The following is a 15,435-nucleotide window of genomic DNA, read 5'->3' as shown; positions in this document are numbered from 1 at the left end:
ACAGTGCTACTCCCCCACCTTTTCTGCCCTGCCTGTCCTTCCTGAACAGTTTATAACCATCCATGACTGTACTCCAGTCATGTGAGCTATCCCACCAAGTCTCTGTTATTCCAATCACGTCATAGTTCCTTGACATCACCAGGACCTCCAGTTCTCCCTGCTTGTTTCCAAGGCTTTGTGCATTTGTATATAAGTACTTGAGATAACCTGTTGATCGCCCCTCATTCCCAGTATGAGGCAGGAGCCCTCCCCTCACAGACATTCCTGCCTGTGCTTCCTCCCGGTATCCCGCTTTCCCACTTACCTCAGGGCTTTGGTCTCCTTCCCCCGGTGAACCTAGTTTAAAGCCCTCCTCACTAGGTTAGCCAGCCTGCTGGCAAAGATGCTCTTCCCTCTCTTCGTAAGATGGAGCCCGTCTCTGCCCAGCACTCCTCCTTCATGGAACACCATCCCATGGTCAAAGAATCCAAAGCCTTCTCTCCGACACCACCTGCGTAGCCATTCGTTGACTTCCACGATTCGACGGTCCCTACCCAGGCCTTTTCCTTCCACGGGGAGGATGGACGAGAAGACCACTTGCGCCTCCAACTCTTTTATCCTTCTTCCCAGAGCCACGTAGTCCGCAGTGATCCGCTCAAGGTCATTCTTGGCAGTATCATTGGTGCCCACGTGGAGAAGCAGGAAGGGGTAGCGATCCGAGGGCTTGATGAGTCTCGGCAGTCTCTCCGTCACATCGCGAATCTTAGCCCCTGGCAAGCAGCAGACTTCTCGGTTTTCCCGGTCAGGGCAGCAGATAGATGACTCAGTCCCCCGGAGGAGAGAGTCCCCGACCACCACCACCCGCCTTCTCCTCTTGGGAGTGGTGGTCGTGGAACCCCCAACCCCAGGACAGTGCATCTCACCCCATTGCTAAATGCCAGAATGAAGGGAAGCCACAAACTCTCAAGGTATGTCTACACTGCCCTGCAAACCACAGAATTGCTGACGCGGGCCAGCCATAAGTATTTTATTGTAGCATGAATATATCCTCAGTCTAATAAACTGCTTGATTTCAGCCAGTGGAAGATGCACATTAAAAGGATATATGGAAATCTCACTCTTTCCTTTCTTGTCATGGAGGAAAATTACTGGCATAAATGGCTACATTTGAGGAACGGTAAACATTTTAGGAATTTGGAATCCTCACATACTTCATATCTAATCCACCCTTCTGTGCACAGTATATCCATCATTTTCTTGGCCATCCTCTCATTCTTCGCCTGCAAACTTCATACATGCTCAGATCATCTCAGCCTCCTCCTTACAGCTTCTCTGATATCATACACTTTGGTCTCACTCCTGATGACATCATTTCACATGTACACCCAAAAGGTCACCCCCTCACTGGCCTCAAATATATCATTACAATGGCTTTAAGTCTTCTCAAGTGCCTCTCTTTGGTCACCCATGTCTGTGATCCATACAGAAAAGTTGGACTTACTATGGTTTGTATAGTTGTCCGTTAAATAACCTGAGTAACTGTTTATCATAAATCACACACACTTATCTTGCTCCAGACTTCCCCTGCACTCAGCAGCCTTGCTTTCAGTTCTCTGTCAATTTCTCCGTTTGCTACTAACAAATCATGAAGGTACTTAACCAGAAACCTGATCTAGGCACTGGTCCTCAATGTTAATATTCATCTGTCTTGGTTCTGTGCAAGTCAACTACAGGACTTCAGTCTTTGTTTTACTCATTTTGAGGCCATACTTTGCTAGTTCCCTGTTCCAAGCATTGATTGTCTGGATCAAATCCTCCTCATTATCAGCCATTAGTGCAATATCATCAGCACAGATGGTACCTTTGCTCTCCTATGAAGTCTGTCACAATTATGAATACTAACGGACTAAGCAGTGATCCCTGGTAGAGCCCAACCTTCACCTTGAAACCCTCCATTACCCAAAGGGCGTCTGCTCTTTATCCTGGTACCATTACACAAACCCATCACCATCTGGACAATACCCTCTGTTATCCCAGAGAATCACAGCAGAAGTCCCAGAAGTCACCTAGGTAGTATGCTGAATGCTTTTTCCAAATCAAGGAACTCCCAAGTGTACTTGATGTTTCCTTCCAACTTCTTTTCCACCATTTGTTTAGCAATGCACATACCACCTGTTGTTCCTTTTCTAAAACCAAAATTTAGCCTTTCCTAAAACGGGTTCCACTATTGATTTAGTTGGGGATTGGTCCTGCTTTGACCAGAGGGTTGGACTAGATGACCTCCTGAGATCTCTTCCAACCCTGATATTCTGTGATTCTATGATTTGGCAAATGTGGCTATCTATAATTCTCTTAGTTTCATGCAGTGGGACAACTTAATTCCTTGGTACTTTGAACAGTTGTGTATCTCACCGTTTGTTTGTATATCAGTACCAGTATGGACGTTCTCCATTCTCTTGGCATTTTCTTCTCTTTCTAAACTGAGCGTAGAACTCATCTGAGCCAGCATACACCAATTTCTCTCAAGTCTTTGATCATCTCTGCCATGACTTTGTCTGAACCTGTTGCTTTTCTGGATGCCATCTTCAGCAGTGCAACCTTGATGTTTGCCTCTGACAAGTCAATAGATATTCAGTGTAACTGTAGCTGTGTCAGTCGCGGGATATTAGACAGACAAGGTGGATGAGGTAATATCTTTGATTGGACCAACTTCAAAAGCTTGTCTCTCTCACCTACAGAAGTTGGTCCAATCAAAAATATTACCTCACCCACCTTGTCTAAGGTCAATAGATAAACACTTCAAGAAAATCAGCTTTCCTGCTAATGAACTGTAGCAAGAAAACAGGAAAATGTTTGTTCACGAAAGAGGTGAAAAGAGAACTGATTGTCCTGCAGAGCAAAATACATTATAACAAGCTGACCAAAGAGCAACATTGCTTCCCTTGCAAAAGTGCTGAACAAGAGACATTGATTTTTATTCAGACTATTTTAACAAAGTGACAGGTCAAACAAAAGCAACATAAGAAGAAGTGCAAATATATACTGAAATATTTCCTTAATGCTATAGTATGTCTTGCCTGGAGCAGAACTACACATTTCTGCTCCTAATTTGATGCACTGCTGTATGTGTTTCATGAACATTTATTAAAATTTTGTGCTAAAATATTTAGTGACTAGAAAAAACACAATGAAAATTCTGCTTCAACTTTGCAAACAATCATCATCATCATGACAAATCTCCAAAGAACATGGCCTTCTTGCAAATCAAGCACCACCTGGGTTTATCTCTGGCAAGGAGTTTGAGTGGTCTGGCTGTATATTCATCACTATGTATGTCCATCACTGGCAATCCTGTTGTGTCACCAGAGCTTTTGGTGGCCACTGAACTCTGGCCATGTAGCCACATTCCTTGGCACACGCTTCAGAATTCATTGGTTTTCCATTCTTATATGTCCATACCAAGAAAGCCGCCAAAACTGAACTGGTGCTGATGTAGGGATTGCTGGATTTCACTTTGAATATCCTTGTCAAGGTTCCTTCCCCACTCTGAACTCTAGGGTACAGATGTGGGGACCTGCATGAAAACCTCCTAAGCTTACTTTTACCAGCTTAGGTTAAAACTTCCCCAAGGTACAAATTAATTTTACCCTTTGCCCTTGGATTTCCACTGCCACCACCAAACTTTATCTGGGTTCCTGAAAAAACGTAGTTTGGACACGTCTTTCCCCCCAAAATCCTCCCAACCCTTACACCCCACTTCCTGGGGAAGGTTTGGCAAAAATCCTCACCAATTTGCATAGGTGACCACAGACCCAAACCCTTGGATCTTAGAACAATGAAAAAGCATTCAGTTTTCTTACAAGAAGACTTTTAATAGAAGTAAAGGAATCACCTCTGTAAAATCAGGATGGTAGATACCTTACAGGGTAATTAGGTTCAAAACATAGAGAATCCCTCTAGGCAAAACCTTAAGTTACAAAAAAGACACACAGACAGGAATATTCATTCTATTCAGCACAGCTATTTTCTCAGCCATTTAAAGAAATCATAATCTAACACATACCTAGTTAGATTACTTACTAAGTTCTAAGACTCCGTTCCTGTTCTGTCTCCGGCAAAAGCATCACACAGATAGACACAGATCCTTTGTTTTTCTCCCTCCTCCCAAGTTTTGAAAGTATCTTGTCTCCTCATTGGTCATTTTGGTCAGGTGCCAGCGAGGTTACCTTTAGCTTCTTAAGCTTTTACAGGTGAGAGGATTTTTCCTCTGGCCAGGAGGGATTTTAAAGGGGTTTACCCTTCCCTTTATATTTATGACAATCCTGATTTCTGATTTTGCCCTGCCACTTGATATGGAACAGTTGGTGGAGATCACAAGAATCAAAAACATCAATCTGGTGTTCTTCAGCTTCAGTGCCCACATATCACTTTTATACAGGAGACTTGGTATAACTGGTTGTGATGGGGTGGACTAGGCCCAAAGGCCCCCTGCTGGAGGCCTCAGGGTTCAGCCACACCCATCCCAGGAAAGAAGCAGTGGAGAGGTCCTCCAAGCAGGCTAGAGTAGCTACAGGGGAAGTACCCAATCAAGGCCCAGGAGGGCCATATAAAAGGAGCTGCAGAACAGAGCAGTAGTTAGTTGCTGCATGAAGCAGGAGAAGAAAGGACAGCAGGCCTGGCTGCCTGGAAGAGCACAGGACTACGGACAGCTAGGTCAGCTGGTAGGGACTGGGGGAGCAAGAGGCTCCTGGCTGGCTGCTAGGGATTGTGTAAGGACTGAGCCTGGGGCTCAGAAAGATAGCATCTCCAGGGAGGAAGCCCTGGGGATACAGCCTCACACCAGGCTTGGAACACTTAAAGACTAAAGCCAAAGGAGGGCTAGAGAGAGACACCATCAGAGGGGTACTGAGATAGGCTCTGTGGACTGTATACCCCAGAAGGGGGTTGTGCTGGCTAATGTGCAGACAGTCACTCGGCCGAGTCACTGAAAACCCTCCTGAGAACCACTGAAAGGGGTCTCCAGACCTAAATAATGCAGAAACGCCCAATCAGAAGGGGGCACTCGCGAGAGGTGGGTGCCAACCCCTTTACACTGGTTCTACAGATCTGCCACTTTGAAGCAAGTTTGATGTCACTATGCCCTTAGGACACTCAAGGACCCAAAACATGGCAGCAGCTGCTGCTATAAAAACATCCGCATCTTTCCGGCATCCTCCTTTGAAAACAATGCAACATGGGGAAAAAAAGCAGGACTGTTCTTCTGAAATATCACAAACTGAGACTAGTATTAGACATGGTCTGAACTTTCATGTAAGGCTTTCTTCAGACACAATGAATTCTTTAGACACAATAAACCCTGCATCTTGGCAGGGGTTTAGACTAGATGACCCTTGCAGTCCCTTCTAACCCTATGATTGTATGATTCTTTTATTTCAAACTTATCACATATATGCACAATCCTAAATTTCACTTCAGCCAGTAACGATTTTCACTAATAATCAGAGAATAATAATCTCTATATACTCTATTTCTGATGCAGAAATAAACAAATTCACGTTACACTTTCTTTACCCTCAGCCCAAGAAGAAAGTTGAAAAGGGTCTTATTCAGCCATGGAGAAGAGAGAGAGCCAAAGGAATCTTACTGCACACAGACCAAAAACTGAACCAAGTACTGTGACATTTACATTCCTATCAAATATTAAATATCGCATTTCAGTGCTTGAGCTGAATCAATGTCAAAATAAAATATATTTGGGATTTTCTTTGTGGTTGATTGTGTATAAAGGCCACGTAGGTGTAAGCAGAGTCAGGATGGGCTCCACCCTGACATCTGGTGGTGAGGTGTGGCAAGTAGTGGAAAAGAACTTCAGGGGCTGATCTCAATTTGCATAGGCACACCCACCCCGCCTAGAATGAGGCCATAACTGCCCAAATGGTCACTTTGGCTGTTGTGGGATCCCCAGTGTCTTTGTTATTGGGGCGGGAAGAGTAAATTGTTATTACCCTGATTATGGGAACTGTGCTTGGAACTGTACTTGGCCTTTTGTTATGATGGAGGGACTCACCATCAACTGAGTAGCACTCGCTAGGCAAGGGACATGGGTTCCAAAACTCTGTGAAGGGAGAGAGACTTGAGACAGGTATTAGTACCTGGTGGTGTGGGCCCCTTTGTGAGGGCCTGAAGCACCAATTGCACCTCTGTCTCTCTCCACTGTGGAATGTCAGAGCTAATTTTGGGTCTATTAAGAGTCTTGCTACAGGTACTGTGCTGCATTCACTTTGGCCTTATGGTGCACCAGCACTAAGGCCCCCACTACTATGAGCTGAAATCACTGAGATCTGAAATCACTAAGAGCTGAAATCACTGAGCACTGTGTCAAGTAGTGGGGAGCCGGAAGATCTAGAGTGCAGTGGTGCTGTTCGTGAGACGGCGAGCTGTGTAGAGCGGAGCCGTTCGCGAGACGGCTAGCTGAGCAGAGCTGTTCGTGGGACGGCGAGCTGTGCAGAGTGGAGCTGTTCGTGAGACAGCGGTGTGTTCGCGAGACGGCGAGCTGAGCAGAGCTGTTCGTGGGACGGCGAGCTGTGCAGAGTGGAGCCGTTCGTGAGACAGCGGTGTGATCGTGAGACGGCGAGCTGAGCCGAGCTGTTCGTGAGACGGCGAGCTGTGCCGAGCGGAGCCGGTCGTGGTGGAGCGGAGCCGTTCGTGAGACGGCGAGCTGAGCAGAGCTGTTCGTGAGACGGCGAGCTGTGCAGAGGGAGCTGGTCGTGGTGGAGCGGAGCCGTTCGTGAGACAGCGGTGTGTTCGTGAGACGGCGAGCTGAGCCGAGCTGTTCGTGAGACGGCGAGCTGTGCAGAGCGGAGCCGGTCGTGGTGGAGCGGAGCGGTCGTGGTGGAGCGGAGCCGTTCGTGAGACGGCAAGCTGAGCAGAGCTGTTCGTGAGACGGCGAGCTGTGCAGAGTGGAGCCGGTCGTGGTGGAGCGGAGCCGTTCGTGAGACAGCGTAGCAGAGCAGAGCCCTGTGGGGCAGTCAGCTTCAGGACACGTAAGGTACCCCTTACCTCTTTCCCCCACACACAGGCACATTTTAGCCAGACTGGGGAGTAACACTCTGCAGATGAACTTTTGAACTCTGGGGCTGGACTTTTTGGATTTTGGGTGATTTGAGGATTGCTGGACTCAAGAGACATTTGGGTTCTGGGACTCAAGAACCCGAGGGAGAGGATGTGGCCCAATTTTCTGGGGTGGGTCTTTGCTCATGGTTTGGTTAATGAACACTAGTTGTGGTGTTTTCCCAATTTAATGCTGATGTCGTTTACCTCATGTTATTAAAGATTCTCTACTACACCGAGACTCCGTGCTTGCGAGAGGGGAAGTATTGCCTCTTCGAGGCGCCCAGGGGCTGTGTAAGATTTTCCCAGGTCACTGGGTGGGGGCTCGAGCCAGTTTTGTATTTGCTTTGATGAGAGGGAACCCCTGTGTACTGAACCCGGCCCTTGCTGCTATCAACTTGGCCTGGCAGAAGGGTTACATAGGGATCTCAACAATTGCTTTGAATGCTCTTTAGACTGATCTTATTAAGATGCATTTTATTAAATCTAATATAATCTAAGTATTATTCTTGAATACGTAGCAATGACAGCTAAAATTTATGTTTTTCTTTTCATAGTGCAAATACAGAGCTTTAAGAGATTACAGGTGCTGGGGGGGTAGTGGGGGGGCGGGCAGCAGCACATGGCTCGGGACCCCCTCTGGTGCTTGGGGAGGGGGGGTGTTGGTGGGATTGGCAGACTCCCTACCCAGTTCCATGTGTCCCTGAAGCTCCTAGGGGCAGGGATGGCCAGAGGGGCTCTGCGTGCTGCTCCCGCCGCAAAAGCCAGCTCCGCAGCTCCCAATGGCCAGGAACCGCAGCCAATGGAAGCTGTGGGGGTGGTGCCTGTGGGTGCGCACAGCGCTTGGAGCCCCCTTGGCCCCTCTGCCTAGGAGCTGCACGGTCATGCTGATGGGAGCCGGGGAGCCCCGCACCCTGAGGTAAGCGCCACCCTCCTGCCCCAGCCCCCTCCCACATACACACAGAGTGCTGCTGGCCACTGCAGAAGTCATGGAGGTCACGGAGAGTCACAGAATCTGTGACTTCCGTGACAGACACACAGCCTTATTATACATAATATTATCTCAGCACGCTCCCACACCCTCAAGCTGTGGCCTCAGTTTTCAAATATATTTTTGCCCTAACTATGCTGCAGCCTCTGTTCCCTCCACACTGGTTCCTAAGCCCAGCCTCCTTGTCCAACCAGTCTCAGTCTCCTCTTTGCCCCTCCCCAACCCTAGCTCCTTGTCCACTCTCAGTGTTCCCTACCCTCAGCCAACTGGCTCCCACTCGCCTAGCCATTTCCCTCACTGGATCTAGTCCCAGGCTCCCCTCCCCATAAGCTCCCAGTTTCGTTGTCCAGCCAACATCAGACCCAGTTTCTCTCCTCCCCCTCCAGTCCAACCAGGCTTCTTGTCGCAATCTACTCTTTTTCCCCTCCCCCCAAGTCTGATGTTTGTCCCCTCTGTATTCAAATCAGATGGCTTCCTCCTCCACATTGTATGGGTGGCCCAACAGTAGGAGGAGGGTCACTGGGCGCACAGGAGAGACAGGCTCAAAGTTCCAGTGCCTGGCCCAGAGCAACTGAGAGAAGCTATTACAGGAAAAGTCCAGTCTGGGCTGGAGCATGCTCAGTCACTCTGTGGGGATGGTGCATGTGCAGCCCAGTCACAGTGGCAGCCGTGAGAGGCTCCAACGTACTCAGTGCGGATGGAATCTTCAGTGATTTTTAGTTGCTAAAAATCTAAGAATTCTCTACTGAGCATGTGTGAACTGAGATTTTTTCAAACATTTAGCCCTTCATGAAAAACTGCCCAGATTTGGCAGAGACAGCAAAAGGCTTGTTCCTTAACATAAAGGGCAACTCCTTGCTAAATTTCAAGTCCCTGTTTCAAAGCATGGCGGCATTACAGCTTTTCAAAGTTGCCAGAATTCTTTTTTTAAAACATGAGCAAAACAATCATTTTACCTAGCTTTGTTCCTGGAAATGGGTGAACTGTTTTAGCTGAAGTTTTCCCATAAATTTCAGCCCAAATGGTTAAAGTTTGGCAATGTAATAGGCAACTCAAAATGGTCTTATAATGGGAAGTGTTGGGAAACCTCAATAATTGCCCCACCTGTAATAATCAAACACATGCAATATGTAGTAGCAATAAATGCACATATGTGATTTGCAAAAATGTAGTCAGTGGCTTTAATTTTGCACCTTCCAATGACCTCTACACTCTCATTTTGGATTCCAGGATAACAGTATAAAGCATTTATTTATATCTAAACCTTGGAGGTTCATGAAGTATCAGATCTTAATGTCACAAGAGCCTGATATCAGGACTCACGCAGCTGAGTTCCCTCAGGTGAGCCTGGGTCTAGCTGCTTCAGCCTTCAGATGATAGCTTAAATGAACCAAGCAGGGCTGTGGAAGGATTGTCTGATTGGCTGGCTGTATCAGTTGGCTGAAAGGAACAAACACGTCTGCATTCACGCTCAGCAGCAGATCGCTGTTTGCTCAACACTTACACCCGCAGTTGTGATCACGCCTGGGCCTGCCTCGTTTCCAGCCTTGTTCCTGTCCTCTCCAGTCTGCCTCAGCCCTATTTTTTTGCCTGGCTTCTGACTCTGGCTGTGACTCCTGGCTCTGGTGATGATCTTTGGCTTGATTCCTGGTTCCTAACTCCAGCTTTGGCCTGTGACTCCTGACGCCTGTCTCCAGCTCTAACTACTAGGTCAGACTACCCAGGTCCTGGTCCTGGTTCAGCAATCCCCACCCAAACAAGAGAGGGCTTTGTTCAGCTTTTGGGATGGGCTCCCCTAAAGCCAATGCAGTGCTGCAGGCCATTAGTGATTCAGACCCATCGAGAACCAAAGTTTCCAATGCCTGACAAGCTTGATGGTGACCACAGAAAATTCCGTCAGTTTTTAAATCAGTGCCACCTCTTGTTCCTGCTATGCCTACAGTTGTTTTCCACCACCTGAACCAGGATGGGACTTCTTAGCCTGCTGTCCAGGGAACGGTTGGTCTGAGCTTCCCCACTGCCTGAGAAATCCAGTGCCCTAATTGAGACAGTTCAAGGAGTTTGCCCAAGCCATGACGGTGATCTTCAACCATCTGAATCACAAGCACATAGCAGAATCCAAGTTCCAGATCCTCATGCAGGGATGCTGGCCAGTTGCTAACTATGCTGAAGATGTTCAGTGCCTGGTGACACAGAATGGAACAAGGTGCTACCACTTCTGGCTTGGTCTAAAGGATGAAATCAAGGATGAGCTGGTGTGGCTAGAACCCCCAGCTTGTCTGGGCTCATTTATTGACCTGTCCATTGAGATTATCACTTATCAGAATGCCACCAAAAAAGAAGAATGGCCCAACTTAACAGCTCCAGCTAGCCAACATCCAGCACCCACCCTATAGCCTGAACTCATGCAGGTTGATGTGGCCCAGACCCACTCTGAAGCTGAGAAGGCCTGACATTAGGCATCAGGTGTCTGTCTCGACTGTGAGGAATCTGGGCACTTCGCCTCAACTTGTCCCACAAAGGCCCGTTCCCCATCTTCATCAGGAAATGCCAAGTCTCAGTCCCCAGGTCTGTCCACCATACCTAATCAGAGCCCGACTCAGCTTCTGCTCAGTCCATGGCATTCTGTCACATCTGAAGCCAGCTTGAAAGCACTGATTGATCTGGCATCTCCAGTAGTTTTATGGACTTGGATTTCATTCAAATGCAGTGGATCCCAACTCGTAAAGCCTTAGCTGATCTAAGAGAATCCATTGACAGATCACTCCTCTCATCAGGTCCTATCATGCATGATATTGCGCCCTTAGAACTCACAACCCCTCAGGTTTCTGACTACACAATGGCATCCTCTACAACGGGAAACTTATTTATGTCCCAGATGGCTAGCCTAGGCTCGAAGTTCTGAAATTATGTCACAACTCACTCACTGGCAATGTTCCCTCTAATTTTTTCCATCCATGTGTGGAATGAATTTTGTTATGCGCACCAATATCAAGCTAATGTACAGATGTGCGCCACCAGTAGAAACAAAAAACTCTAGATATTTTTTTAAGTTAGCATAGGGATAATTTCTCCTGCTGGGACAGGTTAGGCATTTTAGAACTCACTACTCAAAGAATTAAATTTAAGCATAAGAGAGAAATAAAAATTATGAAATGCGTAGACCAGTGAAAAAACTAAAATAACAAACTTCGTAAGAATAAAATTACAGAGGCTGCCGAGGGAAGTGGCCAGCCAAAGGACTGCAGTTTGCCCCTGAGCAAGGGACTGGACTAGGGGCTGCAGTTCGCCACTGTGGTGAGAGGCCAGCCGAAGGACTGTTGGTTCCCCTGGAATGGGGGAGACAACGGAGTTGGGGCAGGACACCGTGGTCCGGGAGCGACGCAGGTCCCCAGAGACAGTGGAGATGGTGGAGAAGCAGTGCCAGAGAGTGAGACATCACAAGAGGAGGGTGCCCTGCTGATGGACAGAGCTAATTCCCATAGCAAACAGCAGGAGGCGCCATGAGTGGTGAGCACAAATCGTTACACTGGCCAAGAACCCTTGCTGGAAGTTACTGTCTCCTCCAGCCACTGCCCACCCATCTCAGTGCTGATCCATCATGTCCCTGGACTTCACTGTAGATTTACACTGCTCCCACAGTTGTACAGTAGTGTTAGTCACACAGTTCTTCACTATGGCGGCACACTTTGTCCATTCGCACACAGTCCCTACCACCCCAGAACTGCCTGCCTCTTTCTACAGCACATCTTCTGGCTCTATGGACCACAGACTGGCACTGTGTCAGATCAAGGCCCAAAATTTGTCATGTGCTTCTGGCACAAGGTTTTAAATTCCCAGGTGTAGAGCTCCTTACCTCATCAGCATACCACCCACAGATCACACCAATGGACGGACCAAACCAGATCTTAGAGCAGCACGTCTAATGCTTCCTGAATTATGACCAGCATAATAGGGTCTCCCTGCTGCCTTCTGCAGAGCTGGCCTACAACAGTTCGATCCATGCCTCCCCCTGACAGAGACCATTCTATGGCAATTGCAGCTTCCATCCCTGCTTTCACGCAGCATTGACCACAGACTCCCTGGTCACCCATCTGCATCACCTGCAACAAGAACTTATTGAACAACTGGAAGCCACCAAAGTAACCTAGGAGCATTATGACAATAGCAGCTTCCAGGATGCACCACACTTTAGTGTCAGGGACAGGGTCTTTATATCATCTCAGAATCTGAAATTAACCCAACCATCAGCTAAGTTGGCTCACCAATACTTAGGTCTATTCGATATCCTTGAGCAGATCAACCTGGTGACACTCAAGCTTCAATGACCAGAGTCAGTGAAGACCCATCCAGTGTTTCAAGTCTCTCTCCTAAAACCTTACCTACATAACCCCTTCTTTGGTCAATCCAACCCACTGCTGCTGCCCATAACAGTCCCTGGACAAGAAGAGTACCTTGTCTGACAGATTCTTGACTCCAAGCAAGTTTAATTGCTTGGTGTACTAGGACGACTATGGTCCTGATGACCAGTCATGGCAGCCAGCAGAGAACGTTCATGAATCAAGATTGGTATGCGATGTTCATTGGGTCCATCCGAAAGAAGGTGCTCCTGACAGGGGGCTACTGTCAGGAACCCTGGCATTGAGTTCCCTTGACAGAGCCTAGTGCTAGCCAGCTCAGCATTCAGGAAGGTTAATGAGCCCAGCTGGGCTGCAGCAGAATTGCCTGATTGGCCGGCCCACCCAATTGGCTAAAAGGAGACAAAAAGGTCTGCATTTAAGCTCAGCAGAAGCAGCAGTTTGCTGGCTGTTCAGTGCTTACACCCACAACTGCTATCTCGCCTTTTCCTGCCTTGTTCCCAGCCTTGCTCCTGCCTTGTATCCAGTCTTGCCTCTGGCCTTGCTCTGGTCCTGCTCCAATCTGCTCTTGCCCTGTTCTGATCCTGCCTGGTTTCTGGCTCCTGCTCTGACCTCTGACTCTGATTACTGACTCTTGGCTCTGGCTCTAGTCCTTGGATTGATTCTTGGTTCTGACTTCAGCTTTGGCCCAGGGCTCTGGCTACCAACTCTATCCCTGGCATTAACCACCAAACTTTGCTCAGGTTCTAACCACTAGCTCAGACCACCCACGTCTCAGTCCTGACACCTGGTTTGTTAACCAAAAAAGTTACCTTTGATATATTTTAAAAATATTTTTGAATTGTCCATGAATCCGTTGCCTATACATAGCAAAGTAACTAGGTTTTACTGGCTGATAAATATGAAAAATTGAATCAGTAACAAAGAAGTTGGAGTTCTAAAGTATTTTTTTAATCTAACTTCTCCAAAACGTGGTATAAACAGAACACTTAGTGGCGTACAGTGACACAAAAAGTCTTATTTGGCACTCTTTTGGGATGAGTTGCATAACTCTGATGACTTTGCCACTCTTCAATAATGCAGCCATCTCAAACTCATGTCAGTAAAACCTTAATACTAACACACACACGTTTTCACAATGGCAGTATAATTCGTCCAGATACCAAGTTCTCAGTTTCCAAATGGCATCTACCAATTGTCTATCATATTTATACCTACCTGCCTTTCTCTTTTTGATACCTCTGCCAGGATTGTTTTAAGCGCCTTCAGTTCACTGGTAACTGCTTCTAACATACTCCTGGCCCTTTCTTTATCCTCCTTAGCTTCATGCTCCGTAAACTGTAATTCGGATTTGACACAGATCAGCTGCTTCTCAGCCTTCTCCTTCATCTTTTCCAGCTTGCCTTGAGACTTGTTTAGTTCCTCAATAGTTCTAGTCTGCTCCAGAGTTTTGACCTACAAGATCAACGATTAGAGGACTATTAAGTTCTTCACATTGCCATTTATAAGAACCCAATAGCGAAGATGGCCATTCTAGAATTTTTTTTTTTCTGCTGAGCTGAAGATAGCTTTTTGCTACTGTAAAGCAACAAACATTTTCACAAGAAATTCAGAACTAGTGAAAAGCTAAAACTGTGTTTCATTTAAGTTCAAAACTTTTTCTCCCAGGTTTGATAGAATAAATTTTCTGAGGACAACTAAAGCAACACACATTGGAATGTGTTCAACTGTAGCCATGTTGGGTATTCCACATTCCATAACATTAACTCCAAGTGTTCTGGACTGTATTTACAGATGCTATGTAGTACATACTTAGAGGTCAATGACAGATTCCAAAATATCACAGATCTCTTGACTTTATTACACTGCTTTCTTTGCCACACAGACAGATTTCAGTAGTTCACCATTAACATATGTTATTATACTTCATAGTTAGTGTTTCGTGTTTTCAGTTTTTACTGATTTACACCTGTTTATCAATGTTCTCTCTCTCTCTGTGTATATATATATATATATATATATATATGTATATATATATACACACACATACACATACACATACACACAAACATACATACATACATACATACACTTTACTTATTTTTGTTAAACACTAACGCTTTAGGCGATTGTTGTGTCCTGCAATTCTGAGACTGAAGCAGTTCTGCAGTGTAAAACACAGAACACACTCACAGTGGCAGTTGGAAAAATTAAACAATGTTAGTATTGTGCTATGATTGGCTCACAAGGAGACGCTGCCCACCTATTTCTTTGTGTGCGCTTAGTGCAGCACTGATATTTAAACAACCAATCCTCCACAGATAAAGATAAGGTAAAAAGGTAAACCTGGGGTGAAAACGCAAATCTATACCTGAATACCAACAAGAAAATCAGTGCTTAGAAATTTTCAAGAAAATCAAAGACAGGAGTGAAGAGGATGTCTTGTGCTGCGAGTACTGCAGAGTTGAGGTTAGTGCTCACGCTAACAGAATAAAGGAGTATGTTGAAAACAAACGACATAAGAAGCTTAAAGAAGAAAGTGAGCTTTTGGGTAAACAGTCAATATCAGGAGCTTTCTTTCATTAACACCCTAGTGAGAGGACGCAGTATGATTGTGCCACTGAATTTGTGCGTGCTTTGTTTCACCAGACAGCCGCTGTTAATTGCTAAGGGGCCTATTGATGACTTTGTGCAACCATACTGTCCAGCAGCAAAAACCATTCCTAATGCAGACAACCTCACTCGTAAATATCTGAAAGAAAATGACAATGCTTTAGAATCTAAACTGATTGAATGAATTGATGGAAATGTGGTGTCTAGGCTGATTTTTGATGAGTCTCCTCATACCTTGGACTGTCCAATTTTTGGCCTTTTGTTTTTGTTTTTTAATTTCAAAGTGAATAAACTTGCATTGTTTAGCGCTAATGTGACATTAGCTGACACCCATTTTGTTGAGGCAGCAATAACTGACATGTTTGAGATGTACCAACTAACTTG

At 46.3% G+C, this 15,435-nt stretch overlaps 1 protein-coding gene across 2 annotated transcripts in view; it reads right to left on the bottom strand.

The window, feature by feature from the left end:
• CCDC170 (coiled-coil domain containing 170) overlaps positions 1-15,435 on the bottom strand; it is an 82,769-nt gene that overhangs the window by 9,637 nt on the left and 57,697 nt on the right. The window contains exons 12-13 of one of the 2 annotated variants that reach the window (XM_074948625.1): positions 13,657-13,893; positions 2,550-2,591 (exon numbers count right to left, since the gene is read on the bottom strand). In XM_074948625.1, coding sequence (XP_074804726.1) covers positions 2,565-2,591; positions 13,657-13,893 — 264 coding nt within the window. In that variant the 3' untranslated portion in view covers positions 2,550-2,564. Of the gene's footprint in view, positions 1-2,549; positions 2,592-13,656; positions 13,894-15,435 lie in introns of those variants that run through there. The other variant, XM_074948624.1, reaches the window with a different exon arrangement.

Source organism: Natator depressus, chromosome 3 (assembly GCF_965152275.1).
Source record: "Natator depressus isolate rNatDep1 chromosome 3, rNatDep2.hap1, whole genome shotgun sequence".
Lineage (NCBI taxonomy): Eukaryota > Metazoa > Chordata > Testudines > Cheloniidae > Natator > Natator depressus.
Note: the sequence above shows the minus strand (reverse complement) of the source record. Positions and strands in the feature narration are given on the sequence as shown.